This window comes from Perognathus longimembris, chromosome 4 (genome assembly GCF_023159225.1).
Source record: "Perognathus longimembris pacificus isolate PPM17 chromosome 4, ASM2315922v1, whole genome shotgun sequence".
In the NCBI taxonomy this organism is placed as follows: domain Eukaryota; kingdom Metazoa; phylum Chordata; class Mammalia; order Rodentia; family Heteromyidae; genus Perognathus; species Perognathus longimembris.
The window spans coordinates 29,389,104-29,415,263 of NC_063164.1; the positions used below are offsets into that span (position 1 = coordinate 29,389,104).

At 41.3% G+C, this 26,160-nt stretch overlaps 1 protein-coding gene across 1 annotated transcript in view; it reads right to left on the reverse strand.

Annotated features, from left to right (window-relative positions):
• LOC125349936 (aldehyde oxidase 2) overlaps positions 1 to 26,160 on the reverse strand; it is an 81,858-nt gene that overhangs the window by 3,612 nt on the left and 52,086 nt on the right. The window contains exons 27-35 of the mRNA XM_048344201.1: positions 23,745 to 23,840; positions 19,767 to 19,895; positions 16,397 to 16,471; positions 15,240 to 15,292; positions 12,928 to 13,042; positions 9,957 to 10,022; positions 9,657 to 9,845; positions 8,320 to 8,487; positions 667 to 742 (exon numbers count right to left, since the gene is read on the reverse strand). Of these exons, the coding sequence (XP_048200158.1) occupies positions 689 to 742; positions 8,320 to 8,487; positions 9,657 to 9,845; positions 9,957 to 10,022; positions 12,928 to 13,042; positions 15,240 to 15,292; positions 16,397 to 16,471; positions 19,767 to 19,895; positions 23,745 to 23,840 (945 nt within the window). The 3' untranslated portion in view covers positions 667 to 688. The remainder of the gene's footprint in view (positions 1 to 666; positions 743 to 8,319; positions 8,488 to 9,656; positions 9,846 to 9,956; positions 10,023 to 12,927; positions 13,043 to 15,239; positions 15,293 to 16,396; positions 16,472 to 19,766; positions 19,896 to 23,744; positions 23,841 to 26,160) is intronic.

Consider the following 26,160-nt stretch of genomic DNA (forward strand, 5'->3'; position numbering starts at 1 on the left):
AAATATTCATTAATTACTTAGTAAAATATCAATACAAGATTTTCATGATAACACACAAAATTAAACACATATATAAGTATTAATATTAATGGTTACTTTAGATACTTACTTAGGATATTCAATGTTAATGAAAAACTACTCATTCTCCCAGGATGAATTCAGCTTTTCTGGTGTTACTAAGTGTGTAGAAAAGCAGACACTTGATTTTCTAACAAATGACAATGTATTTGTTCTTATCAGGGAGTCCCTGTGGCCCTCCCCAAAGCCTTCAGTGTGTTTTGAAGTTTGTGTCAGATATCAGCACAAAACTAAAGCAGTTGAATATGATGGAATACAAAATAGATAACTCTCCCAACATAAATTCAGAAAACAATCGTTTTCAATTTGTTGTTGTGCATTCAAGTTGCAAGGAATTCTCAAACAAGTACTTTACTACCTTCTGATTTATTTTATTTTAAGAGAAAAAAACATGGCAATGTTGGCTCTATCACCCATTTTCCACTGTTATTCTGGAAAAACTTGAAATGTTGGATAAAATATTGATTTGATCATTGGGCAATTCTAGAGTTCCATGGAATACATACTGAAAACCATGGATTGGCTGACCTTCGACCCTTCCCTTCCCCTCTCCCTCTGAGGCATTAGCTTTTAACTTACTGGCCTTACCTTTTAAGAAATGACAGCAGGGTTATGCTATGGGTATAGACCAAGGCTTAAATGTCTTAGGGTCATCTCTTGGAATCTAAGGAAGAAAGCAAATCAAACACTTAATACCAATGCCAGGAAAATTATATCAAGTCTTTAGAGTTTTGAAAAATTCCCCAATGAATGAGATCGTAACATTCTTTTTATTTTATTTTTTACTTGTTGCCAGTCCTGAGGTTTGAACTCAGGGCCTGAGCACTATCCCTGGTTTCTTTTTGCTCAAGGCTAGCACTCTACCCCTTGAGTCACAGCGCCACTATTTATGTGGTGATGAGGAATCGGACCCAGGGCTTCATACATGCTAGGTAAACATTCTTGCTAAACCACACTCCCAGAACCAATGACATTTTTTTTTTTCAATGAGATTTTTTTTTTTTTTTTTTCAGTACCAGAGACCCTAAGTTCAAACTTCGGGTCTTGTGTCACTTGCTGGCTCAGCTGGCACTTAAGCTATGCCTCTAGCCCAGCTTTTTGGTGGTTATTTTAGAGATAAGTCTTAGCGAATTTTTCTGCCCCAGGTGGCTTCAAACTGTGATCCTCTAAATCTCAGCATCTTGAGTAGCCGGAAAAATAGGTGTGAGCCACTGGTGCCTGGCTTCAAATGATAACTCTTGAAAGACAGTGGGCTAAAATAAAAATAGAGGGCTGGGAATGTGGCTTTGTGGTAGAGTGCTTGCCTAGCATGCATGAAGCTCTGGATTCGATTCCTCAGTACCTCATAAACAGAATAAGCTGGAAATGGCACTGTGGCTCAAGTGGTATATCGCTAGCCTTTAGCACAGAGAGGCTCAGGGACAGAGCCTAGGCCCTGAGTTCAAGCTCCACGACTGACAAAATAAATAAATAAAATAGAAAGAGACAAACAACAAAAACAAAAGCAAGCTAGCTGGATGTGTGGCACACAACTGTGACCATAGCACTTCAGAGGCTAAGCCTAGAGGATCATAAGTTTGAGGCCAGTCTGGGTTACAAAGCAAGCTCGTCTCAAAACCAAGCCAAACAAAACCAAACCGAAACCAAACTAATAGTAGATGGATGTGATTTCTGCTCCGATTAATGCTGCTAAGTAAGAGGCAGGCACTCTGAGGAGGATTGTCCTGAGTACTACCATCTACTTCTGTGTTATGCCTCAGAGAACCTACTTACCTGAGGCTTGCCATGCTTAGTCTAAAGCCCTACCAATTATCTGGCTGAAATGTTAGCTTAACACTCTGGAGACTGTATGTTTCTATGCATTGTGGGATATGAACCACAGGAAACTAGCCTTATAGGACTAGTAGCAGGTCTCTCCATTTTAGAGAAATCCTAAGCTGTGTGTAGGATGGGAGTCAAGCATTCCTCATGCAGACTAGTATTTGTGGGGTGAAACAGATGCTCCATGTATGTAAATCAGGATCTACTTCCTGAACAATGTGATGTGCTCATGTGCCTTTCTCCCATCATCTGAGAGGATGGGCTCCCTTTACTGAACTAGTCAGTGGCACCTTTAGTGCTGCTAACTCTCACTGAATTTTTGGACATCTGGAACCACAAGAGAAGCAGGGGGAAATGGGACATGGAGATGGCCGGAGCAAGTGCTGTAAAAGCAGGAGAATTGGTGGTGAATGGAGATAGTGGTAGGGTTGATAGGGGATGATGAAGGTCTTCAGCAACAAAGCCAGACTGGAGACTAGCAGGAATAAGCCAGACCCAGCCATCTGGGAAGACTAATGTAGCAATGAAAGGCCTTTTCCCATGGTTTTAACAGGAGGCTTCAGATGGACTTCGCATAGCCCCAGGTGGAAGCTGAGAGGATTCCTTATGAGTCAGCATTGGTAGAAGGCTGCTGAACTCCTGGGAGACAAACCTGTTTGCAAACTTGTTTTTAAGCTCAGGTGTTTGATTTAACTTTCAAGAGATAGAAACAACTTCCTCATTGGCTTTCCATGACCCTCTACTATGGCAGCCCTCCTATACCACACTTTTCTTTTTCCTGTCCTTGAACTTCCAAGCTCCACATGTCTACATCCTTTAGTCCTTCAACAAATTTGTTTTTTATCTATTAGTGATAACAAGACAAGAGAGATTTTTGTTTTTATTTGTCTTACTGTCAAGTAGTGTGAGGCAGTAATTTACTCACTTTGAAGGCTGGGAAATCCTTCATGCCTCTGAATCCTGAAGATTACACACACACAAACACACACACACACACACACACACTACAGTCATTGTTTCTAAGGCGAAACACTCACACTTTGACTGTGCTAATTATGTAATTATATTTCTTTTTGTATATCTTTAAGGGAAATTGACTTTCTGTTTGTGAGTTACAAATAATTGCACAAAGTACAATTTCCAAGAAAGGCATTTTTGCTGGCATCGGTAGTTCACTCCTGTAATCCTAGATGCTCAGGAGGCTGAGATCTGAGGATGGTGATTCAAAGCCAGCCCTGTCAGGAAAAACAATGACAATCTTATCTCTAATTAACCACCAGAAAACCAGAGGTGGCACTGTGGCTCAAAGTGGTAGAGCGCTAGCCTTGAGCAGAAAAAGCTCAGGGACAGGGCCCAGGCCCAGAGGTTAAGCCCTATCACCAAAAAGAGAGAGAAAAAATTTTTTTTTCTTCTCTCTCACAACCAAAATAGGAAATGGCATAGCAATGATGTTTCTGACCATGTCTGTCTAAGCTAGTTTGCTTTGTTGGGCTTAGACCAGAAATCTTCTCCAGCAACAATGTTTCCCTAGAAATTAACCCCATGAGAGAGGACCCATTTTTGTAAAATTACCAGTCAAATTAGGTGCTAAGGCTGAGATGTGAGGATCTTGGCTCAAGCCCAGCCTGGGCAGGAAAGTTCTTGAGACTATCTAACCACCAAAAAGTTGGAGTGGAACTAACTGTAGCTCAAGTGGTAGAGCACTAGCCTTGAGTGAAAAAGTTCAAGGATGGCACCCAAATCCTGAGTTCAAGCCCCAGGACTGGCACCAAAAAGAATCAGTCAACAACTCAGATATCAGATTGATGAAATTCAAATGCATAAATAATACATAATATAATGTATAATAAATTCTTGTTCAAATAGATTTTTTTGGGTAACAAAATTGCCCTATGTTTTTGCATCAACCCTTGCTTTTTGTGGGAGTCAAATTTACCCATGAAATGTGGGTTTTAGTTATGAGTTGTTATTTGTTCTGCCCTTAGCAGGTCAGCTTGACTTAATGTGGAAGTACTTTTCCAGCTTTGTGGGAGAGGCGTGTTTTGAAGAAGGTCATTAAGAGTTATAGTGATTTAGGGAAAATCTTAACTCTTATATTGACAGAGTGAATCATAACTTAGGCAGTATTTTCACATGTATTATTTAATTCCAAGGGGAAAGTACTGAGAGTTTTACTACCATTTAAGAACTAGATCTACAGTTGGTGGTAAGGCTAAAGTAGTAGGATGCCCAGAGAAAGAGACACAAATATATGTATACACATACACACACACCTATATAACAATATAACATGTAGTATACATAATATGCTATAAAATAACATAAAATACATAATATATGTGTAATATATAATAGATAAATCATATAATACAATAATATACAATATATGTACATATATGAAAGTATAGATAATAAACATAAATTAAACACACATATTTAAATATCACAACGAATATATAAACATTGTATTACATACATTATATTGTATATATATAAATTGGTTGTTGTTTTGTTTTCCTTTGCTTTGTGCCAGTACCAGCCTTTCCTTGACCAGTCTGCCCTTGATCCTCACATTTCAGCCTCCAGAGTAGTTAAGATTATAGGTATGGGGGCTGGGGATATGGCCTAGTGGCAAGCGTGTTTGCCTCACATACACGAGGCCCTCGGTTCAATTCCCCAGCACCACATATACAGAAAATGGCCAGAAGTGGCGCTGTGGCTCAAGTGGCAGAGTGCTAACCTTGAGCAAAAGAGAAGCCAGGGACAGTGCTCAGGCCCTGAGTCCAAGCCCCAGGACTGGCAAAAAAAAAAAAAAAGATTATAGGTATGTTAACGAGGTAATGTGATGTCTTGGTACATATATGTTGTATGATGTTTAAGTCAGGTTACGCATATCTATCTTTGAAGCATTCATGATGAAAAAAGTAAACAATTCCTTTGTTATTACAAAAAAAAGATTATAGGTAGGCATGAGTCATTGATGCCTGGTCAAATTATATATATATATACATATATATATACATATATATATATTTCCAATGTATAAAGGAAAAAATTATTTGGGCTCAAAACTTTGGAGAATTTTGTCTGTAATCACTGGAGGTTCCTGTTTCTTTTGCACCTCTAGCAAAGGTACCACATCAGTGCTTGGCAGAGCTCAGTTCTTATCTCTTGCCAGAACACGAGAGAAAGGGAAAGGAAGGAGCTGGGGAATTATTACCCCTTCTAGTGTCAATGTCTCCAATGATCTCAAGACCTTCCATTAGGATATGTCTCCTAAAGGTTCTACCACTTCCCAATGGCACTGAGCTGAAGAGCATGTCTTTCACACCTGGGACTTTGGGGAATGCCTCAGATCTAAATTACAGTATTATGCATGTTAACAAACTTCTGTTCATTGAGATAAAAGGCCAAGAGGAGATAACACTGGCTTGTAGAAGGAATATAATTATTCTCATTCTTCTTGTGTCAACAAGATAGAAAACCATTACCAATTTCTCCTCTTTCCTTTCTTGTCACAGTCAAATTATATTTTAATAACAATTCAAGATAAAATCTCGAGTATCTATGTGTTTCTGATTAAGATACAATATATGTATATGAGAAATAGCATGGTGAGACACTTGATACAATTAATACACACTAAAAAGAATGAATAAGGAGAAAGCCAAACAGGCTGTGTTGGGGGTGGGTAGCAGGGAGAGGTGGGGAGGTCAAATGGAGAGGTGAATATGCTCAAAGTACTTTATATGAATATATAGAAATAGAATAAGAAATTTCTTGAAATTTTGAGAAGGGAGGAGGAGGGAGATGAGGGAGAGTGATGGGGGTTAGGTATAATCACTATAACTTCAAATTTTAGTAACACATATGGAAATATCACAAAGAAACCCCTTATCCCATGTACAACAAATATATGTTAGCAACAATATTAATTTAAAAAAGACAGCATTAGCCAGGCACCAGTGGCTCATGTCTGCAATCCTAGCTACTCAGGAGGCTGAGATTTGAGAATCAAGGTTCATAGCCCACCCAAGCAGAAAAGTCCCCGTGAGACTCTTATCTTCAATTAACCACTCAAAACCTGGAAGTGGCACTGTGGCTCAAGTGGTAGAGTGCTAGCTTTGAGCACAAAGAGGCTCAGGGACAGTGCCCAGGACCTGATTTCAAGCCCTACAAGCAACAACAACAAAAAGGTCAACACTGAGTGCCAATGTGTATGACATATTCTCTTTGTTTCCTCCCCACCCCCACCCTCCATGCTGGGAAGCAACTCAGGACTGCATATTCTAAACAACTATTCTACCACTGAGCTGCACCCTCAGCCCTGAATCATCATATATTTAAATTCAAAGCTGTTTGTCATTACATAAGTGAAATCTGATAAGCGGCAGAAGACTTAAAGGGAAAGTGCTGAATGATTGGTGTAATAGGACTACAAGCAATGTTGCTGAGTTAGATTTACAGAGGAAAAAGAGAAGTAGATTATGGGAAAGGAAATGAGTAGTTATGATACCTTCCCTTCAGCATAATTTCTATATTATTCTTTTGTCTCTCTGGCTTGCTGTTTCAAACCACTTTTTAAGTATTTGAGGTTTTTTTTTTTTTTAATATAAATTGGAAAACATACATTTCCTTTTAGGGGACAGAAAGTTTATTCTTTCCTCTCTTAGAGGCAATGTACTGGACTGGAGTCTACCAGCCTGGATTTGAATTTTAGCTTACTTGCTAGCTATGTGATCTTGGGCAAGCTAATACATTTCAGTTTCCCCAATATTAAAATAACAAAAACAAGAATTATCTGATAGAGTTGTGGTAATGACTAATGGGAAATATGTTAAAATATTCAATACGTATTCAGTCAATGTGAGATGCTAGTAGTAATATTATTGTCATTGTTATTATTATTGGCACACCTGATGGGGATTTGATCTTAGGGCTTAATGCTTGCCAGGTCATGTATTTTTACCACTTGAGCTACACCTCCAGCTCTTATTTATTTATTTGTTGTTATCGGTCATGGGGCTTGAACTCCAGGTCTGGGCATTGTCCCTAAGCTCTTTTGGTCAAGGTTAGTGCTCTGCCACTTTGAGTCACAGTATCACTTCCAGTTTTCTGGTGACTAATTGCAGATAAAACTCTCCAGGGCTTTCCTGCCTGGGATAGCTTTAAACTGCAACCCTCAGGTCTCAGCCTCCTGAGTAGCTAAGATTACAGGTATGAGCCACTGGCACCTAACTGTTTTAGTTATTTTAAAAACAGGGTCTTGTAGTCCTGGAATGTGATCTTCTCATATATGCTTCCTGCATAGATGAGATGTCTGGCAACTACTGCTATGCCCAGCTGTATATTTGTTGATATGTGTTCTTAAGATTTTTTTTTGCCCAGGGTTGGCTGCGGTTCTTCTCATGTCCTTTTCCCCAATAGCTAGGATTATAGGTATGAGCTACCATATCCAGCCTAGTTGCGCTTATTTCAATTAAGATGTTTAGAAAATTAGCAAAGCATGGCCTCAATGACCTCTCCAGTGATGCTTACTAGCCAGCAGGTTTGGGATTGCCATGGATGGTCTGGAAAGATACTTTCCAATGCTATCTCCTGAGAACTGATAACTGTGAAATGCACTGCAGAAGGAAAGGAGGGCTTGCTAATGACACAGTGTTCCTCAATGATGGGCAGACTCGATTGTTTGCATAGGGAACAGGCAAAGAGACATTACTAAAAATACTTGCTTAATATGCGGCTTGTATTCTATGTTTGTTTTTCCTTTGGGGTACAAATATTTTCGGCAGATTGGGAAAATCAATAACTTGTTCCTATTTATTTATTTTATGCAAGTTCTTGTGCTGTGTTGCTCAAGTTGGTTTAGAACTCTCCATTCTCTTTCTATCTCTCTAGTTCTGGGCTTACAGGTGTATAGCACCTTGTCTAGTTTGTCTATTAAATTTTTTTTTACCAGTCCTGGGGCTTGAACTCAGGGCCTGAGCACTGTCCCTGGCTTCTTTTTGCTCAAGGCTAGCACTCTACCACTTGAGCTACAGTGCCACTTCCAGCTTTTTCTATGTATGTGGTGCTGAGGTATCGAACCTAGGGCTTCATGTATACACGGCGAGTACTTTATCACTAGGCTATAGTCCCAGCCCCTTGTCTATTAATTTTTAAAGCTTGAATACATTCTTCTACTTTAAAACAACTGAGATGGTCAAATTAAATAGCATATGGGGAAATGCTTTTTAAAAAGTTACAACTACTGCATCTATACAAGGTATAGTTGTGAGATTTTATCCCTTTAAAATTTGATCAGCCTGACTGATTAGTGTAATTCTATAATTAGATACAGATTAAATCATAAACTCACCCAAGAGGTCTGAGAAACAAAAAACAGAAAAGTCACCTTGTAGGGAAATAGTAATTCCATACCATTTCTGTGAACCAGTCTGTGCAGGCCATTCGAACCCGCTCTGGTGTGGCTGGGCTCTTGACTGTGAAGTCTGCAGTTATGTCTCTTTGTCTGCGGGCCGCTGCAACAGCATCACCAATGGCAAAGAACACAGATGACCCCAGGAACATTCCAGACTCTCCAAGGCCCTGAAAGAAAGTGTGTTTGTTCTAGCCATTTCTACATAGACTACAAAAGGACTATTGTATCCTCAACATTTGGCATAATTGGTTCACAATTACTGTTTGTTGACTGCATAAAGTTAGGGTACTCTTAAAAATCCAATATGTAGGGCTGGGAATATGGCCTAGCGGCAAGAGTGCTTGCATCCTATACATGAAGCCCTGGGTTCGATTCCACAGCACCACATATACAGAAAATGGCCAGAAGTGGTGCTGTGGCTCAAGTGGCAGAGTGCTAGCCTTGAGCAAAAAGAAGCCAGGGACAGTGCTCAGGCGCTGAGTCCAAGGCCCAGGACTGACCAAAACAAAAACAAACAAAAATCCAATATGTAGAAGTGGTGCTAAGGCTCAAGTAGTGTGCCCAGCTTAATAAAATCTTTGATCTGGGCTGGGAATATGGCCTAGTGGCAAGAGTGCTTGCCTCATATACATGAAGCCCTGGGTTCCATTCCCCAGCACCACATATATAGAAAGTGGCCAGAAGTGGCGCTGTGGCTCAAGTGGCAGAGTGCTAGCCTTGAGCAAAAAGAAGCCTGGGACAGTGAGTGCTCAGGCCCTGAGTCCAAGGCCCAGGACTGGCAAAAACAAACAAACAACAACAACAAAAACAACAATGCAAAAAAAACCCACTTTGATCTATGATTGTCATTGCATGGCTCATTTATCTTTGGTGAATCTTAGTGTTACCTATGTGATTTGTCTTCAGGTGGTTTGGTATGAATAATCACATGTATGTATGTATGTATGTATGTATGTATGTATGTATGTATGTATATATATATGTATGTATGTATGTGTGTATCCGTCTATTTATCTAGCCAGTCCTAGGGATTGAACTCAGGGCCTGGCCTCTATCCCTGAGCTTTTTTGCTTCAGGTTACCACTCTATCATTTGAGCCACAGCTCCACTTCGATCTTTTTGCTGGCTAATTGGATATAAGTCTCTCGTGGATTTTCCTTCCTTGAGCTGTCTTTGAACTGAAATCCTCAGGTCTCAGCTTCCTGAGTTGATAGTATTACAGGCATGAGGTACTGATGCCTGGCTTATTTTTCTTTTTTTAAATTTGTCTATGGTCTTCTACTATTCACACTACCCGGTCCGTGGCAGCATACATAGTGGCAGGGTTGGTACTTACCTTGGATGAGTAAATGGTTAGTGGAGTTTGAGATGATGGCAACAAGGAGACGTTGAACTGCTCAGGGACATCAGTGATGGTTGGAATTTTATACTCATCTGGGCTCCTAGAGTACAGGACACCCTCTGGGGAATAGTGCAGCTCTTCTGTGGTATAAAGGCCCATGCCCTGAATAAATGAACCTTCTATCTGAAAAGGGACAAGGGCAAGCTTTGTGATATTATATTCTTTAAAGAAGAACTTTACCTACACTGCAACCACTCTTAGGAAGGGGCATCCACTCCATAGACCAGCACCTACCTGCCCAATGTCAATGGCCGGATTTAGACTGCAACATGCATCCATGACGATGTCTGTTCTGATTTTCTGCACAAAATAAAAATAACCTCTCCATAAAAACGTGACTCAACAAATACTCTCTTAAGGCATATTCAAAGAATCTCTAGATATTCCAGAACAAGTCTTGCTTGGTGATTTAATACTGGACTATGCCCTAGCAACATAAGAACTGGTAAAACATCTGCTGAACTCTTTGACTTGAGTGTCACGAATATCCATGACACTGGATGATCTTTGCAATTCACAGTTTTGATTCCTACTAGGTGACTTCAAAGTCCACAGTATGTGGGTGTGTATGTGAGTCACCAGACAAATAATTGAGCCTGGTTGTGTATCCAATTCTCAACCTAGCTTCCTTGCTCTAAGTTCTGAGCTCCTTTAGTCTTCAGGACAGGTTAATACAGGTGACATTGTTGCCATTTTATTGAGGAAACCATAAGGACAGAGTGCTGTGTGAGAGTGTAGGGATTTGCAAGAACTTGGGACTTATCAAGGGCCAATGCTGAGATCAAATTTGACTTTACTAATCTACTTCCTTCTTGACACAATAACCTGACATTTCCATGTTGGCACAAGGTATGTGCATTTAGGTTGTTAGGGAACAAGAGAGCTCCTATGGATTATCTCTGGGGTTTCTTTCTGCCCCCAATTTCCCCAGAGTTTATTCTGGTAATATCATTCTCAGTTTAAACTCAATATCTGGGCTCATTGTTTCTAGCAGCTTTTTAAATTTGGCAATTCACTTTTTAAATTCCCTTGGCCTCAGGCACTGAGACCTGTTTGGATAAGAAGGGAGATTACCCAAGTTCCGTGGCTCACATCTGTAATCCTTGTCCATTCAGAAGGCTGAGATTTGAGGATCATGGTTGGATACTGGCTTGGGCAGGAAAGTCTGTGAGACTATTATTTCCAATCAAACACCAGAAAACTAGAAGTGGCACAAAGTAGTATAACTCAGCCTTGAGCAATAAAACTCAGAGACAGTGCCCAGATCCTGAGATCAAGCCTCACAACTGATGAAAAAAAAAAAAAAAAAGATTACTGCCAGTTCCGTGTGGGTCTTCAATTTCCTTTTATTATGGGAACTTGGTATGTTTTGCTTCATGGATTCTGAACAGTGCAAAGATACGACAGTTGTGCCTTAGTATGGAGTGATTTAGTTCTTCAAACCTCAGTGAACAGCAGTAACATGTCATCTAACTGGCCCAATTCAGCCATATTCAGTTTCTCTGACTTCTCTTTAATTAAAAGAAATTTGCCTATTCAAAGAATAAATTGTTTTCTAACTAAAGTTATACAGAAATGACTGAACCTTTCATCTAAATCTAAATCAAATTTGAACTTTTGTGGTATCACTGTAAATTCTGGAAGAGACCTTTCCCTTGCTATTTGTTTCTTTAGGGATTTATTCCCAGGCCTTAAGATAGAATTGACAGATAAGTATGTTTCCAATGTTGTTTATCTGAAATTCAAAGGTACCCTGTCAGCCTGGACTTTTGTTTGCTAAGTCTGGCAACAGAACTGTCATGGTGATCACAGCTTCCTGTATGGAGAAGAGCCTGAAACTGGTTCTAAGTGTGCAGGGACCGAGACACCTGAGCTTTAAAGAGGATTGGGACAGGGCCTGCAGGCTGGTCTTCTGCCATACTATTCTGTATCTTTATCTATGTGTGCCATGGTATCACAAATACTAGAAAATAAAGTTCTTTTTTTTTTTTTGCCAGTCCTGGGGCTTGAACTCAGGGCCTGGGCACTGTCCCTGGCTTCTTTTTGTTCAAGGCTAGCACTCTGCTACTTGAGCCATAGCGCCACTTCTGGCCGTTTTCTATATATGTGGTGCTGGGGAATCGAACCAAGGGCTTCATGTATATGAGGCGAACACTCTTACCACTAGGCCATATTCCCAGCCCCGAAAACAAAGTTCTAAAATGATTACATGAGCAATCTGCTATGAACTTGTCTCCTCAAATGATCTAATGTATCCTAGGGAGAAATCTCAATGAGATGAGAGAGTGATTGTTTTGCACAGGTCCCTCTACTCAGTGTTAACTTCAAATATCTTACTCATGTAATATTTAACTGATAGGAAAGTTAACCACCATGGACAATAAAAAGGGCTTTGATATGATTTACGTGTTAGTATTTGTAAAGCCTTATGCACAAATTGACGGTTCTTATTTAAGGGAGACAAGGGGACTAAAGATAACATTAATTTATATGTGGAGTTCAAATGTATCATTGGTGCATCTCATAACTTTGCTAGCAATTTAGTATATGTTGGTTGTGCTATATTTTAGTTAGGACTTCGGTGATCTCTGTTCCCAGAATGGTATCTGGGGTATATTCATGGATTTATCTTTTACGATGTAAGTTGTTACCTTTGGGTTAAATGTGACTCTGACTCTGATTATTGCTTTCTTGGATGCTCAAATAACAAGCACAAAAAGTAACTTTTATTATTCTTCCCAAATCTATTTCTTTACAGGTCAGTAGTACCCTTCGGGTAATTGACCTTGGAGAAAGTACACATTGATGTGTGTGTTGAAACATTTGCTCAAGATTATTTGCTAAATGACCTCTTCTTCCTTTAGGAATGGAACTTTTTTTTTTCACGGTAAAACTTGGAAAAGTGATTTTGTTGTCTAAAATAAATGGATTGAAAAATATAATAAATTTAGACTGTCATTAGCAGCTCCTTTTTGGCCACTACCTTGCTGGATTCCTGGAAATTTGCATGGAATTCTTGTTATTTTTTGCCAGCACTAGGGTTTGAAGTCAGGGCCTCATGGACTTTTCTGCTATGATTACAGATGTGAGTCACTGGCACCTGGCTGAAAGAACCCTTGTTTAATATAACACTTGCTGTTGGGCTACTTTAAGGTACAGTTTTGTCATTTGTCACTGGCTACAAGGAACATTAGACTTGACTTACCTTGTGAGCACCTGTCAGACAGTCAACTTCAACCTCAGAACAGGCAGCTCCATAGACGTAGTATGGAAATGGGTCTCCCTCCCCTTTCTCCCAGTCCATGAAGGCCTTGTAGCCTCTGAGGGAAGAAATAAAGTTCTTGAGCTTGGTGGCGGAAGACACAAACAGGGTTGACTCATCTTAGAAATTACCAAAGGTTCGTGATAGTGTTTCATTAATTTATGTTCCTTTAAACTGACTTTTAACTCATTGACATTGCTGACTTGAATTTACAACTGGGTAGGCTATTATTTGACTCTTTTTAAAAGAGGATACTCCTTGTCGCACAGAAAGTATATCAAAGAGAAAGAAGCCAATGGACTGTTTAGGCCCAGACTCACAGCATGTCTCTATACTGGTAGTCTGCTAATGGAGCATCAGCTCTCTGCAACTTGAGAAACTCTACTGCTTTTGGTTGATATTCCTAGAGGGACCCCCATATACCCTACTAAATAATGAAACTTGGAGCTGGTAAAAGAAGGCCAGTCATTCAATGCATGATTTATAGTGCAAGAAGAATTTGTATCAGTGGCTCATGCCTATAATCCTAGCTACTCAAGAGGCTGAGATGTGAAGGACCAAGGTTCAAGACTAGTCTGGGCTGAACAGTTTAATAGGCTCCATCTCTGAAATAACAGGTTTAGAGGTGCAGCTCAACTGGTCGAGCTCCAATCTAGTAAGTACCTAATAATGCCAAAAAAAGAAGTTTTAATATTGGATTTTTTTTGGCAAATTAACTCAGGCATTTGGAATTCATTATGTGCAATAGGTGGGCAGTTAACTCTATTTTATTTTTCCTGTCCTGGGGTTTGAACTCAGGGCCTGGGCACTATTCCTAAGCTGTTTGACTCAAGGCCAGCGTACTGCCAATTGAGCCACAGTTCCACTTCCAGCTTTTTTGGAGATAAGACTCTTACAGACTTTCCTGCCTGAGCTGGCTTCTAACCTGGATCATCAGATCTCAGCCTCCTGAGTACCAAGGATTACAGGTGTGAGCCACTAGCACCTGGCTAGTCACTCTTTTTCATGAAGAACATTTCCTTTTATGTGTTCATAGGTAGTTCTGTTGATTTATTTTATTAAATTGTTAAAGAAATGTCACATACCTTGAATTTGACAATCAGCTCTTCTCTGTTTGATTTATTTAATAAACATAAATTTGCTGAACTGCCTCCCCATTTCCCTCACCAACAGGCACTGCATAGATGATTAGTGAGTATCACCCTCCTACCCTCCTGCTGCCTAGGGAGTTTTAAAAAGATGACTTTCTGACAAGAAAGGGAAATTAGTATAATTGAGTGCAAATCAGTTCTAATGATACCTTTTTACTACTTACAATAAATAATGATTTAGTGTTTTGTACCTTATATGTATAATTTTTTATTTAATCTCTCTCTCTCTCTCTCTCTCTCTCTCTCTCTCTCTCTCTCTCTCTCTCTCTCTCTCTCTCTCTTTCTCTTTTTCTGGTGTTGGTCCTGGAGCTTAAACTCAAAGTCTGGGCATTCACTGTCCTTGAGCTTTTGTGCTCAAGGCTAGTGCTCTACTATTTGAGCCACAGCTGTATTTCTGACTTTTTCGGTAGCAAGTTGGAGATGAGAGTCTCACAGCTTTATTTCCCAGCCTGTCTTCAAACCACAGTATTTTTTAGATCTCAGCCTTTTGAGAAGCTAGGAATACACGCATGAGCTACTGGTGCCTGGTTATTATGTATTATTTCTTTAGGTATAACTAGATATAGGTCTCAAAGACCGATGTGAAGTTACAGAATTTTCACCAAAAAAGAGTCCAGCAACTATATAACACAATCTTTCCTTCCTTCCTTCCTCCCTCCCTCCCTCCCTCCCTCCCTCCCTCCCTCCCTCCCTCCCTCCCTCCCCTCCCTCCCTCCCTCCTCCTCCTCCTCCTCCTCCTCTTCCTTCTTCTTCTTCTTCTTCTTCATCTTTTTTTTTGGGGGGGGGGGTCAGATATGGGGCTTGAACTCAGGGTCTGGGTGCCGTCCCTGAGCTTTTTCATTCAAGGCTGGTGCTCTACCATTTTGAGCCACAGCGCTACTTCCAGTTTTCTGGTGGTTATTTAGAGATACAAGTTTCAGGGACTTTCCTGCCCATACTGGCTTAGAACTGAGACCCTCACATCTTAGCCTCCTGAATTGCTAGGCTTATAGGTGTGAGCCACCAGTGCCTGGCTTACAATTTTACTTATAAATGAGAGAAATGAGGCTGATGACAAATTGTTTCATTTTTTCAGCTAAATCAAGGTTTTGTTTAAATTTTTACCTGAAATATCCAGTGGCAGAGAGACTGATTCTTTGTTCAAATGCTGCTTGTATCTGTGGAATGAGTATATTCAGTAAAATAAGATAAATAAGAAAAAATGAGAATATTCTGTGTATCAGAATTGCCATCTCTTCGCTATGGGCTGTAACACTGGAAATTTCTTTCTGATGGGGTTTACAAGTCTGGATGGAACAAAGTACTAATAGAATCCTGCTGTATGTCCATGGTACAGAGGGTAAGTTCAAAATTTTTGTGGAGGTACATTTCTAATTGTTAAAACTCTAGTAAGAGCATGTGTGTGAGAGAGTGAGAGTTGTTCTAATGAAAAAGATGGGAGGTATTGTTAGGTTGAGTTATATCCAATAGCAACTAGGCCTTTTAGTTTTCCTCTTCTCTACTGAAAGCATCCATTTTTTTTATTTTGTTCTTTCTTGCAATTTTATTAATGATCTATACATGGTTAATAGACAGGCATCACTGACTTGACTGACCTACCTTGGCTAGCCTGAGGGAAAAGCATTTTATATAGTATCTAGTTTACCCAACAATTGCTCATAAGATGGTTGAAAAGTACCATCCTGTACCCAAGTGTATACAATAAATAAATGCAATTTACATAATTGGCCATTATGTCTTCTTAAGAAAAACAGACAAAAAGTTAAAACAATATCACGTTTTCTCCAACGTTTAAAACACTCACCCAAATTTCTAATTGGGAGTAGAAGATACTTAACAAGAAATATGAGATAAAAGGTATCTGTGAAACTGTCCATCATTGTTTGCATCAATGTCTTTGAGTGGATTAAGAAGGATCAGTCCTTCCTCTCTTTTTTCTTTTTCTTTTTTTGTCCTTCAGCAGAGAGGGGAAGCCTGGGTATTCTTCATAGGTGCCCCTTCTTCTCCCCAGTAACTGTTATTTCTTGTGTGCTCTCTCCAATCAGATTTGGTTTAACTCCTACAGTGGCCTTTTCAAGCTACCCTATCCTCTCACAGAATTCCACTCAGTCAGGGAACTTCTCCAAAGTTGGGGAAAGCATGCAGTCTCACTCTGACAGAGATTTTGTAGGGTGTCTGGACACTGCCACTGTGCGCTCTCAGCAATGACTTAGATTGTTTTTCCATTTGTAGGAACAAATACAGAGGAATCTAACACTCACCCAGTCTTCCCATCTACCTTCTGGATTTTTCTTAATGATGGGCTCAAGGCGTTTCAGTAGGATCTGACAAGCATTCTTGAAGAAATGGAAAAATCCTCATTAAAAAAGAGCCTAGTGATTAGTCTTTGTGTGGAAGAATATTGACCAGAGGTCAGCATGTGCTTATGAGCTGCCTGTTCCTGATACTCGGGAACACAAAGATAATACAGTTCCTGCCCTTGAGAACAGTATTCCTTACTAGATAAAGGCTTTGTTTTTTTAATCCCTAGTATGTGAACCAAGGCCTTGCACTTCTAGGTTGGTGTTCTACCACTGAGCCAAGTCTCCAGTGGTTACTGGAAGGCTCACTTCCATGGGAATCTGCTTTGTCTCATAATGCCAGTCATGCCCACCCTCCCCTGGGGGACCTTCCTGGTTCTCAGGAAAACTTCACCCCTGAACTTATCTGAAAGTGCATAAAACCTGCCAAACTGGACAGCTCGGAGAATAAATCCCCAACAGGACAAAGAAATTCCAAAGAAGGTAATCACCCTAGAATGTATGAAAACCTACACCTCACCCCTCACCCCCTTTGTCTCCCTGCTCCTGCTCCACATCACATGGAGTCTCTCTGCAGCCACCAGGAAAACCTGCTCTGATCTGCTGAGGTCTCTGCCTTCTTTCTCTCCCAATATCTGTTTGCTCCTTCCTAACACTCTGGGCTCAGCTTCCGAATGGCCCCTCCCCCCACTGCCTGATTCACTTCCTTTGAAAATATCATTCAGCTGAGATTCTACTTTTAGACTTTTGTGTGTGTGTGTGGAATATTTCAGGATTTTAATCCTCTCCTTTCTTCTCTTCGTTCTTTTTTTTAATGCCAGTCCTGGGGCTTGAACTCAGGGTTTGGGCGTTGTCCCTGAGCTCTTTTGCTCAAGGTTGTCACTCCACCACTTGAGCTACTACTTCTATTTCTGGCTTTTTGGTTGGTTAATTGGAATAAGAGTCTCATAGACTTAACTGCCCAGGCTGGCTTCAAACCATGTTCCTCAGGTATCAGTCTTTTGAGTAGCTAGGATTACAGGTGTGAGCTACCAGTACTGACTTAATTCCTTCTTTTCTTTATCTCTAAAATATGCTTCTTTTTGCATTTTCCAGCCATGAATACAAATGGGACATTCTATTTCTATTAAGCTTTGTGCTTTCCAGTCTGTAACAATGGCATGTCAGAATCCCTCTAGGTATGAAACATTCACTCTGCCACTCTCCATCTATTTATCCATTCTCTTTCAAACTACTACATTGATAGCTTGACTCTGGGTTCCTGATAAGAGAATTTGCTTTATAATAACTCACATGCACAAAGTTTCTGATCTTTAAACAAAAACCTAATACTTGATACTATTGCCACCTAATTTGGACAGCTAAATGCCCATACTCACTGAACTGTGCCTTGTTTGTGTTTGGACTTACCCCAGAGGTGACCTCATAAATTTGAAGTTTTTCACAAAAAAAAGTCTCTACTTTTTGATTACTAAAAGGTGTCAACTAGATAAGATTAATTTAAAAGCAGTTCATCTTTCTGGGCATGGTGGTACAGACCTTTAATTCACTCAGGAGGTAGAGGTAGGAGAAATTCCACTTCTAAGCCAACCTCATGAAAAGTTAGAAAGACTATCTTAAGAACAAAATACAAATAAAAGAGCTTTGGGAATGGTTGGAGTAGCACTGGCCTAGCATGCACAGGGCTCGAGGTCTAACCTTTTATTGTGTGTGTGTGACAACCACACCACACAGTATACTGGGAAAATACGCTTCTTCCCAATATCCCAATGGAAAAAAAGAAATGGCTTGTAATAGAAACAAGACAAATGCAGTAGATATTTTCAAAAGGACATGCAACCAGATATCGGACTTAAGGACTGTGAAGTCATAATTCTATGATGAGATAGTGAAAATTTAGTGCTTTTAAAAATGGTAACTAGGAGGTAAGTGTAAAAGAAAGCTCTTGTGTGCTCTGGTAGAAAGCCAGTGATGATAAAAGTGTAACTGCACCACTGTACCTGCTAGTCCAGGATTTGGCCTGCCTGCCCAAAGGACATGGTGTGCCAGGGGAATCTGGCATGCTCCCTAATCCTTTGTACTGAAAGTGCTTGTGAGTTCCCCAGGAATATAGATTTCTAGTTCACTAAAGCCCACTCCTTTTCCCACAGTATATGGTTATACATTGCACAACCTCCCTTAAGATTAGTTTCGCTGCCTGGTGGGGTGGCTCATGCCTGTAATCCTAACGGCTCAGCTGAGATCTGAGGTGGTGATTCAAAATCAGAGTGGGCAGAACCATAACTGAAAGGTGTCCTCCAGCCAGCATAGACCGCAAACATAGATTAGGCATGAACAGCCCCGTTCTGTACCTCAACAATCTATAGAGCTGCAGCTGGAAAGAGCCAGAAACAAAATAGGATGCCTGTGGAGGGAGATACCAAATTGTTTATGGCTTGAAAGATCGTAAAAGGGTCTTTAGGTCAGTCCCTGGCGCCGTTATGGCTTGAGTACTGGAGAGATCGTGAAGGGGTCTTCAGGTCAGTTCCTGACCCCTTCCTGAACCCTGTCCCTTGCCTTATTTAGGCTGTCCAATCAGAATCCTGTAACTATGCCTTTAGCTTCTGTAAACCCGCTTCTGCAACCCCCATAAAAACCCCTAGAAACCGAGCCCCGGGCGCGCGCCATCCCTGCGAGGACTTGGACGCCCGGGTACCCGTCCCATAATAAACCTCTTGCTTTTGCATCCATCGTGTGTCTCGCTGTTCCTTGGAGGGGTCTCTCTGACTGATCGACTTCCCCAAACTCGGGGGGGGGTCTTTCATAACCAGAAAACAAACAAACAAACCTGGAAGAGGAGTTGTGGAAAAGCACACTAGACTTGAGCCAAAAAGCTAAAGGATAGTGGCCAGGTGTTGAGTTCAAATCCCAGTTGTTAAGTGGTACCCCCCCCTTCCCCTGCCCCAACCCCTGTCCACTAGCTCTACTAATGTGTTATGAGTGACAAGTGACTTGTCTCACTTTGCTATCTGGCCTGCAATTGTCCTCCTGGGCTTCTTCATGCTGTTTGGAAAGCAATGTGTTGATGAATTAGAACTGCCTATCAATCTGGGTGTTTGAATGGCAGAAGAAGCATTCCCTCTAGGCCAAACATGTGGTAATATTGGAGCCAGTACATTCTGGGTTTGTCTGTTACCTCAGTTATGTCTACCCCAACGGATACTCTTCTGACATTTTCATTATCTCCAATAACAAATGACTTCTCTGAGGGCAACTAGGATAGCTGTATCCATCTCAGAACACCAGAAATGTGGGGAAAGCACAGCAGGGAAAGACAGACCCAAGGATTCACCTGCACAGCTCTGCCGTTGACATCGGCGCCGATGGATGCTGCTGTAGCAATTGTATTAGGCACTGTGGCTGTGCTTGTTTCACAGATGTGCATATAGGACATGGGTAGTTTTAATTCTCGGCTGGCCACCTATGGGAAAAGATACATTCCAATTCTCACAAAAACTTCTGTGAAGATTGAAGTCATTTTTTTCTCTTAATAATTACTATTTCAATTATTGTACCTGTGAAACCATTTAAACCTTAAAATATTTTATAGGCTTTGTAGTAGGGTCTCATATTGGCTCTTTTTTGGGGGGTTTGTTCTTTTGCCAGTCCTGGGCCTTGAACTCTGAGTCTGGGCACTGTCCCTAATCTCATTTTGCTCAAGCATAGCACTTTTACTACTTGAGGTACAGCACCACTTTCCAATTTTTCTGTGATTAATTGGAGATAAGCCTGGGCTGGCTTCGAACAGTGGTCCTCAGATTCTCAGCCTCCTGAATAGCTAGGATTCATGCTGGCTTTCAAGTGGTTTTTTTTTTTTTTTTTTTGTACTGTTTCCAAGTGACTCTTTTTTTTTTTTTGGCCAGTCCTGGGCCTTGGACTCAGGGCCTGAGCACTGTCCCTGGCTTCTTCCCGCTCAAGGCTAGCACTCTGCCACCTGAGCCACAGCGCCCCTTCTGGCCGTTTTCCATATATGTGGTGCTGGGGAATCGAACCTAGGGCCTCGTGTATCCGAGGCAGGCACTCTTGCCACTAGGCTATATCCCCAGCCCCCAAGTGACTCTTTTTAAATTCTGTTCCTTTAAGATATAAGAATTCCTTTTTTTTTTCTCTAGGTCTTACATATGTAAGCCAAGTTAAGATTTTTGGGATATTTATTTATTTATTTATTTATTTATTTATTTATTTATTTATTTATTTTTGCCAGTCCTGGGCTTGAACTCAGGGCCTGAGCACTGTCCCTGGCTTCTTTTTGCTCAAGGCTAGCACTCTACCACTTGAGCCACAGCACCACTTCTGGCCTTCTCTATATATGTGTTGCTGAGGAATCGAACCCTGGCCTTCATATATATGAGGTAAGCACTTTACCACTAGGCCATATTCCCAGCCCTTGGATACTTATTTTGTTACAATAGTAGAGGACGGAGGGAAGAAGTGAAAAGAAAGAGAGAGAAAGAGAGACGGGGGGGAGAGGGAGAGAGAGAAAGTGAGATAAGGTGAGAAAGAGAAAGAGAGACAGGAGGGAGAGAGAAAGAAAGGCGGGGGGGGGGGGTGAGGGAAGGAAGGAGGGAGAGAACCAGAAGGAAAGAATTAGACTGATCTAAAATCTGAAGATCATAGACACTGCTCACACCTGTAATCCTAGCTACCCAAGACGCTGAGATCTGAGGATGTGCTTCAAAGCCAGCCTGGCAGGAAAGCCTGTCAGACTCTTACCTCTAATAAATACCAGAAAAGCCAGAAGTGGAGCTGTGGCTCAAGTGGTAGAGTGCTAGCCTTGAATGAATGAAACATGGAAATAGTGCCTAGTCCCTGAGTTTAAGCCCCAGGACTGAGGTGGGCAGGGGGCTGGGTGGGGTTAGGGGTGGGGTTAGGGGTGGGAGTGGGGGGAGTAAATCTGAATATCCTGAAAGTCTGTCTTGTTCCCAGCCCTCCTCTCTTCTCCTCTCCTCTCCTCTCCTTTCATGTCCTCTCATTATCATCTTTAGCTTCTTTCCCTTACTCCTGTTGATTCCAGGTTGTTCATGTTTTTCTAGTATTTGCTGTTCACTTTAACAGTGCTTGCTTTTTTTTTCTAGCTTCTCTAGGAAACATAGAAAATAAGATGCTTAGTAAAAAGGATAGAAGAAAAAAATAGAAAAGAAATAAGGAAGGAAAAAGCATAGTATTATACTGGCTGTTGTGATCTTTTAGTTTTTGCAAAAATACTTTCTCAAGTGTTTCTGTTCATAAATACCAATTTTCAGAATAATGATACTAAATATCAAGTTTCCTGAGAAAGATGAACTACTATAATAAAGGAACAATGCCATTGTTTCTTAGAGATGAAAACCTAGAAGCACTTTATTGGGTCCTACAACTGGGAAGGGCAGATGTAATTAGGTTGATAACTAGGATTTGATGCCATGAGGGTCATCTCTCAGCCTCTTGTATTTGCCCTTCCTTCCTTCCTTCGTTCCTTCCTTCGTTCCTTCCTTCGTTCCTTCCTTCGTTCCTTCCTTCGTTCCTTCCTTCCTTCCTTCCTTCCTTCCTTCCTTTCTTTTTTTGCCAGTCCTGGGCCTTGGACTCAGGGCCTGAGCACTGTCCCTAGCTTCTTTTTGCTCAAGGCTAGCACTCTGCCACTTGAGCCAAAGTGCCACTTCTGGCCTTTGTATATATGTGGTGCTGGGGAATCGAACCCAGGGCTTCATGTATACGAGGCAAGCACTCTACCACTAGACCGTATTCCAAGCTCCATATTTGCTTTTCTTAATCATCTTTAATAGTTGTACAAAAGGATTTCAATTCAACATATCAATTTATGAGTACAAGGAATCTGTGATTGTTTTTCTTTCTACCTGGCTGTGCTCTGTACAACAGTAAACAGGCTGTGTTCCTGGAACGACATTGCTAGCATCCCCTGGCCTCTAGCTTGGTTTCTGAACACCCACTGGGAGAGAGAATTCCTTTCTTCCAACATCTGCACAGCTGTCTGGGAAAAAGACCCTGTGGTTTTGTGTGACCACAAACATTTTCCTGCAGCCAATGGGGTTTAGAATTGGTCAGGTTGGATCATGTGTGACAGGACTAGGAGCAAGGAGGGGGATGGGGCTCAAAGGCACCTGAAAAGAGGAATCCTTTAAGCACATGGAATGTGGGAGGTCAGTATTCTGAAGGAATTTAGGGGCTGGAAAAAGAGAAGCTATGGATTTATATCATAACATCTAACACATGTGTCGTAAAGTTAAATCTGTTCAAGTTAAAAGATTATTATTTTCTTTTCCTTTTGCGGTCACGCTGTTCTTTATGTGTATGTATATGTAAAGTTGTCCTTTAAAAATGACAGGTAGAGTGCCAGCCTTGAGTAAAAAAGCTAAGTGGAAGCATTTAGACCCCGAGTTCAAGCCCTAGTACAGATACACACATACATACATGCATGCACACACACACAAACACACAAGATAGGATGATGACAGTGGGTCAAATACTTGTTCTTATGTGTCAAAATAAGACATCAGCAACCTAATATTGTTTAAAATTCCAAAACTTTATCTATTAGTGTCAAAACAGGAAAGCTGGGCTGGGAATGTGGCTTAGCGGTGGAGTGCTTGCCTAGCATGCATGAAGCCCTGAGTTTGATTCCTCAGCACCACATAAACAATAACAACAAAAAAAGCCGGAAGTGGTGCTGTGGCTCAAGAGGGAAAATAAAGCCAGGGGCAGTGCCCAGGCCTTGAGTCCAAGCCCCCGGACAGGCAAAAACAGGAAAGCTAAGAAACTCCTTCTCTTGTTAGTCTGCATGGAACACCCACCTTGGTGTCCATGGACTTAGGAAGATAGATAGTGCCTCATTAACAACCCCTTTTACCCCTAAATGCTGGCCAGGCTCCAGGAGGATTTGTACCCCAATGAGATCTCCACCATCTCAAGAAGTACACTTTGTAGGTAGGAAGCTTTTCAACTAAGTAGTCAAGGTCTATATCATTTACCTTAAAAGATGGATTCTAAATTTTAGTCAAGCCAACAAAAACTAGTGAGATTGTGGTGGGAAGGTGGCTTAGTGGTAGAGTGCTTGCCTAGCATGCATGAAGCCCTGGGTTCGATTCCTCAGTACCACATAAACAGAAGAAGCTGCAAGTGGCGCTGTGGCAGAGTGCTAGCCTTGAGCAAAAGAAGCTCAGGGACAGTGCCCAGGCCCTGAGTTCAAGCCCCAGGACTGGCAAAACAACAACAATAGCAGCAACAACAATAACAAACCCTAGTGAGATTAATCATTTAATTTTATTTCTCTTACCTGTAACATTTTGGTATGAATACCTTGTCCCAGTTCATTGCCACCATGTGTGACCAAGACAGACCCATCGGTATAGATATGAACAAGTGCAGCTGCCTGTAAGATAGCATGGAAGAAAGAGCTCAGGGCAAGCTGGAAGAAGTTGGAAGTGTACTTTGTGAAGTTCAGTACAAGAAAGGAGGTATTGAGGCAAGTGTGGGGGTGCATGTTTATAATCCCAGCTACTGGAGAGGCAGACATCAGGAGGATTTCAACTCAAGGCCAGCCAGGGCAAAAAGTTAGCAATATCCCTACCCATCTCGACAAACAAGCTGCGTGTGGTGTTATGTGCCTGCAATTCTAGCTGTGATAAAGGTTGTAGGGAGGAGGCGGCTCTAGGAGGATTTCAGTTAAAGGCTATACCTGAGCTTAAAATTCAAGACCCTATCTGAAAAATAACCAGAGCCCAAAAGTGCTGAGGGTATGCTCAATTAGTAGAGTTCATGACTAGCAAACATGAAGGCTTCAGTTCAAAATTTAGAACCTCTCCACTACCCACTCCTGCAGCCCCCAATAATAGGAAAGAAAGAAAAGAAAAGGAGATAGTAAAACACACTGTAATGGAGCAAGGAAGGTCAGACTGGGCAAGGTTTTCTGGTAGGATTCTGATGTTCTGTGCTACTAAGTCACTTGTAAAGTGCTTTCTTACTTAGGAATCTGGCTTTAGTAGAAGTTCCTTCAGATAGCTCAGGAGTTGCGAGTATTGATTCTGCCTGTCTGTCTATCTGTCTGTTTCTATCATCTGTCATTCATATTATGTGATGTTATTTGTTATTGTTATATTAGCATAAATTAGTTTTACAATGGGGGGGTCATTGTAACATTTCCATCCATGTAAAACTATTCATTGATTCCAGCTGTTTGAAAGTTAGCTCCCTGCTTGAAATTACTGACTGCAATGAATGAAGCAATTTTTTTCCCAACCTGTGCCAGCTCTGGATACTATAAAGAAGAACTGATGTAGTTCTATGCCAGTAGGTCACAAGGCAGTGGGGATAGAGGCTGGTCACCCAGTCCTTGTCACGCAGACTAGTAACTGAGGGCTGGTAATGTGGGTCAGTGGTTGAGTTGGGGGTGGGAGGGTGACAGAGACAGGAAAGTGAATCAGCTCCTTCTGAAGGCTCCAGGTTTGAAGCTACCAGATTTGGAGATTAAATACTCTCCACAAACTAATACAGAGGAAGCAAGGGCTTCTCTGAGAGTCTCACCAAAGAAAAGGTACCTGGTACTTGGGCATCTCTGTGTCCTGTAGAAAATGTCAAGCAGATCTCAATTGTAGAGACATGGTGTAAATGTCAGCAAGGTAATATTTTTCTTCCCAGGAGGAGGAGACGTTAGGACTTGGGTCTGTTCTTGCCTGGAAGAGATGCCTGGGTGGTGTGGGAGGCTAGGAGCATCAAGGGTGTTGGAGGTAATAGTGGTATCTACTCACTTGGGGCTGGTGACACACTCTGAGGACAGTGTTGCCACCATCAGTGGTAGGTGTTGCAGCTGTGTGAGTCATCGGCTGACCTGGCATAATGCTCTTCACTGCCTAGCCAAGTGGTTCCAGTGTGTGTTGGTTTAGAGCTCAGTGGGGAAGGAAGCTGGAGGCCTTTCAAAGGGAGACTTACAGTCAATGGTTGACTTAAGGCTTTAGATTATGGCTGATTTATTTACTTTTTTTTTCTTTTTGGTGGTGAGATGAGAAGTTGCCTCTCATAGATAATAGCAGAGAGGCTGTGATTTAGATAAGAAGTGGCCTTACATGGAAAGGGAAGGGAGGTAAAATAATGAATAAATATTTACTGGTTCTTGGTACACAACTCCTAAAACTGTGAAATGTATTGTCATTTGTTGTCTGCTAATAAGCTGACTCATGAGGGGCATAGATAGCTGCAGGATAAAGGTATGTGTGTGTGTGTTTGTGTGTGAGAGAGAGAGAGAGAGAGAGGGAAGAAAAAGATGGGGGAGGCAATATCTATCTACTTGTCAGTAGCTGGGTGCATGTGAAAGAATGTTTTCAATGGCATACATACAAGGTGACCTAATGAGTATATGGTTTTTCTCAGTTCCTGGCTGTTCTGATTTTGGAGGGCAGGAATAAGAAGGCAAGAATCAGTCCCAGTTTTCTAAACAGCTTTCCTGTCCACCAGCCCTTGGAATTCAAGGAGGACTCTGTTTCAGTCCTTGCACTGTTTAAAGGACTTATCTATATGCTACCCCTTTCTCACCATGAGGCCTGTGAATGACACACTTCTTTCTCTCACAAATTTGTACAGAGGATTTCTGGACTTCACTCCCTTTCCCCTAGGAGAACCGACACAGATTCCCAGAGAAGCAGCTTGAAATGCCATCTGCTTAGGGCAAACTAGAATGACTTCCATCACGGACCATA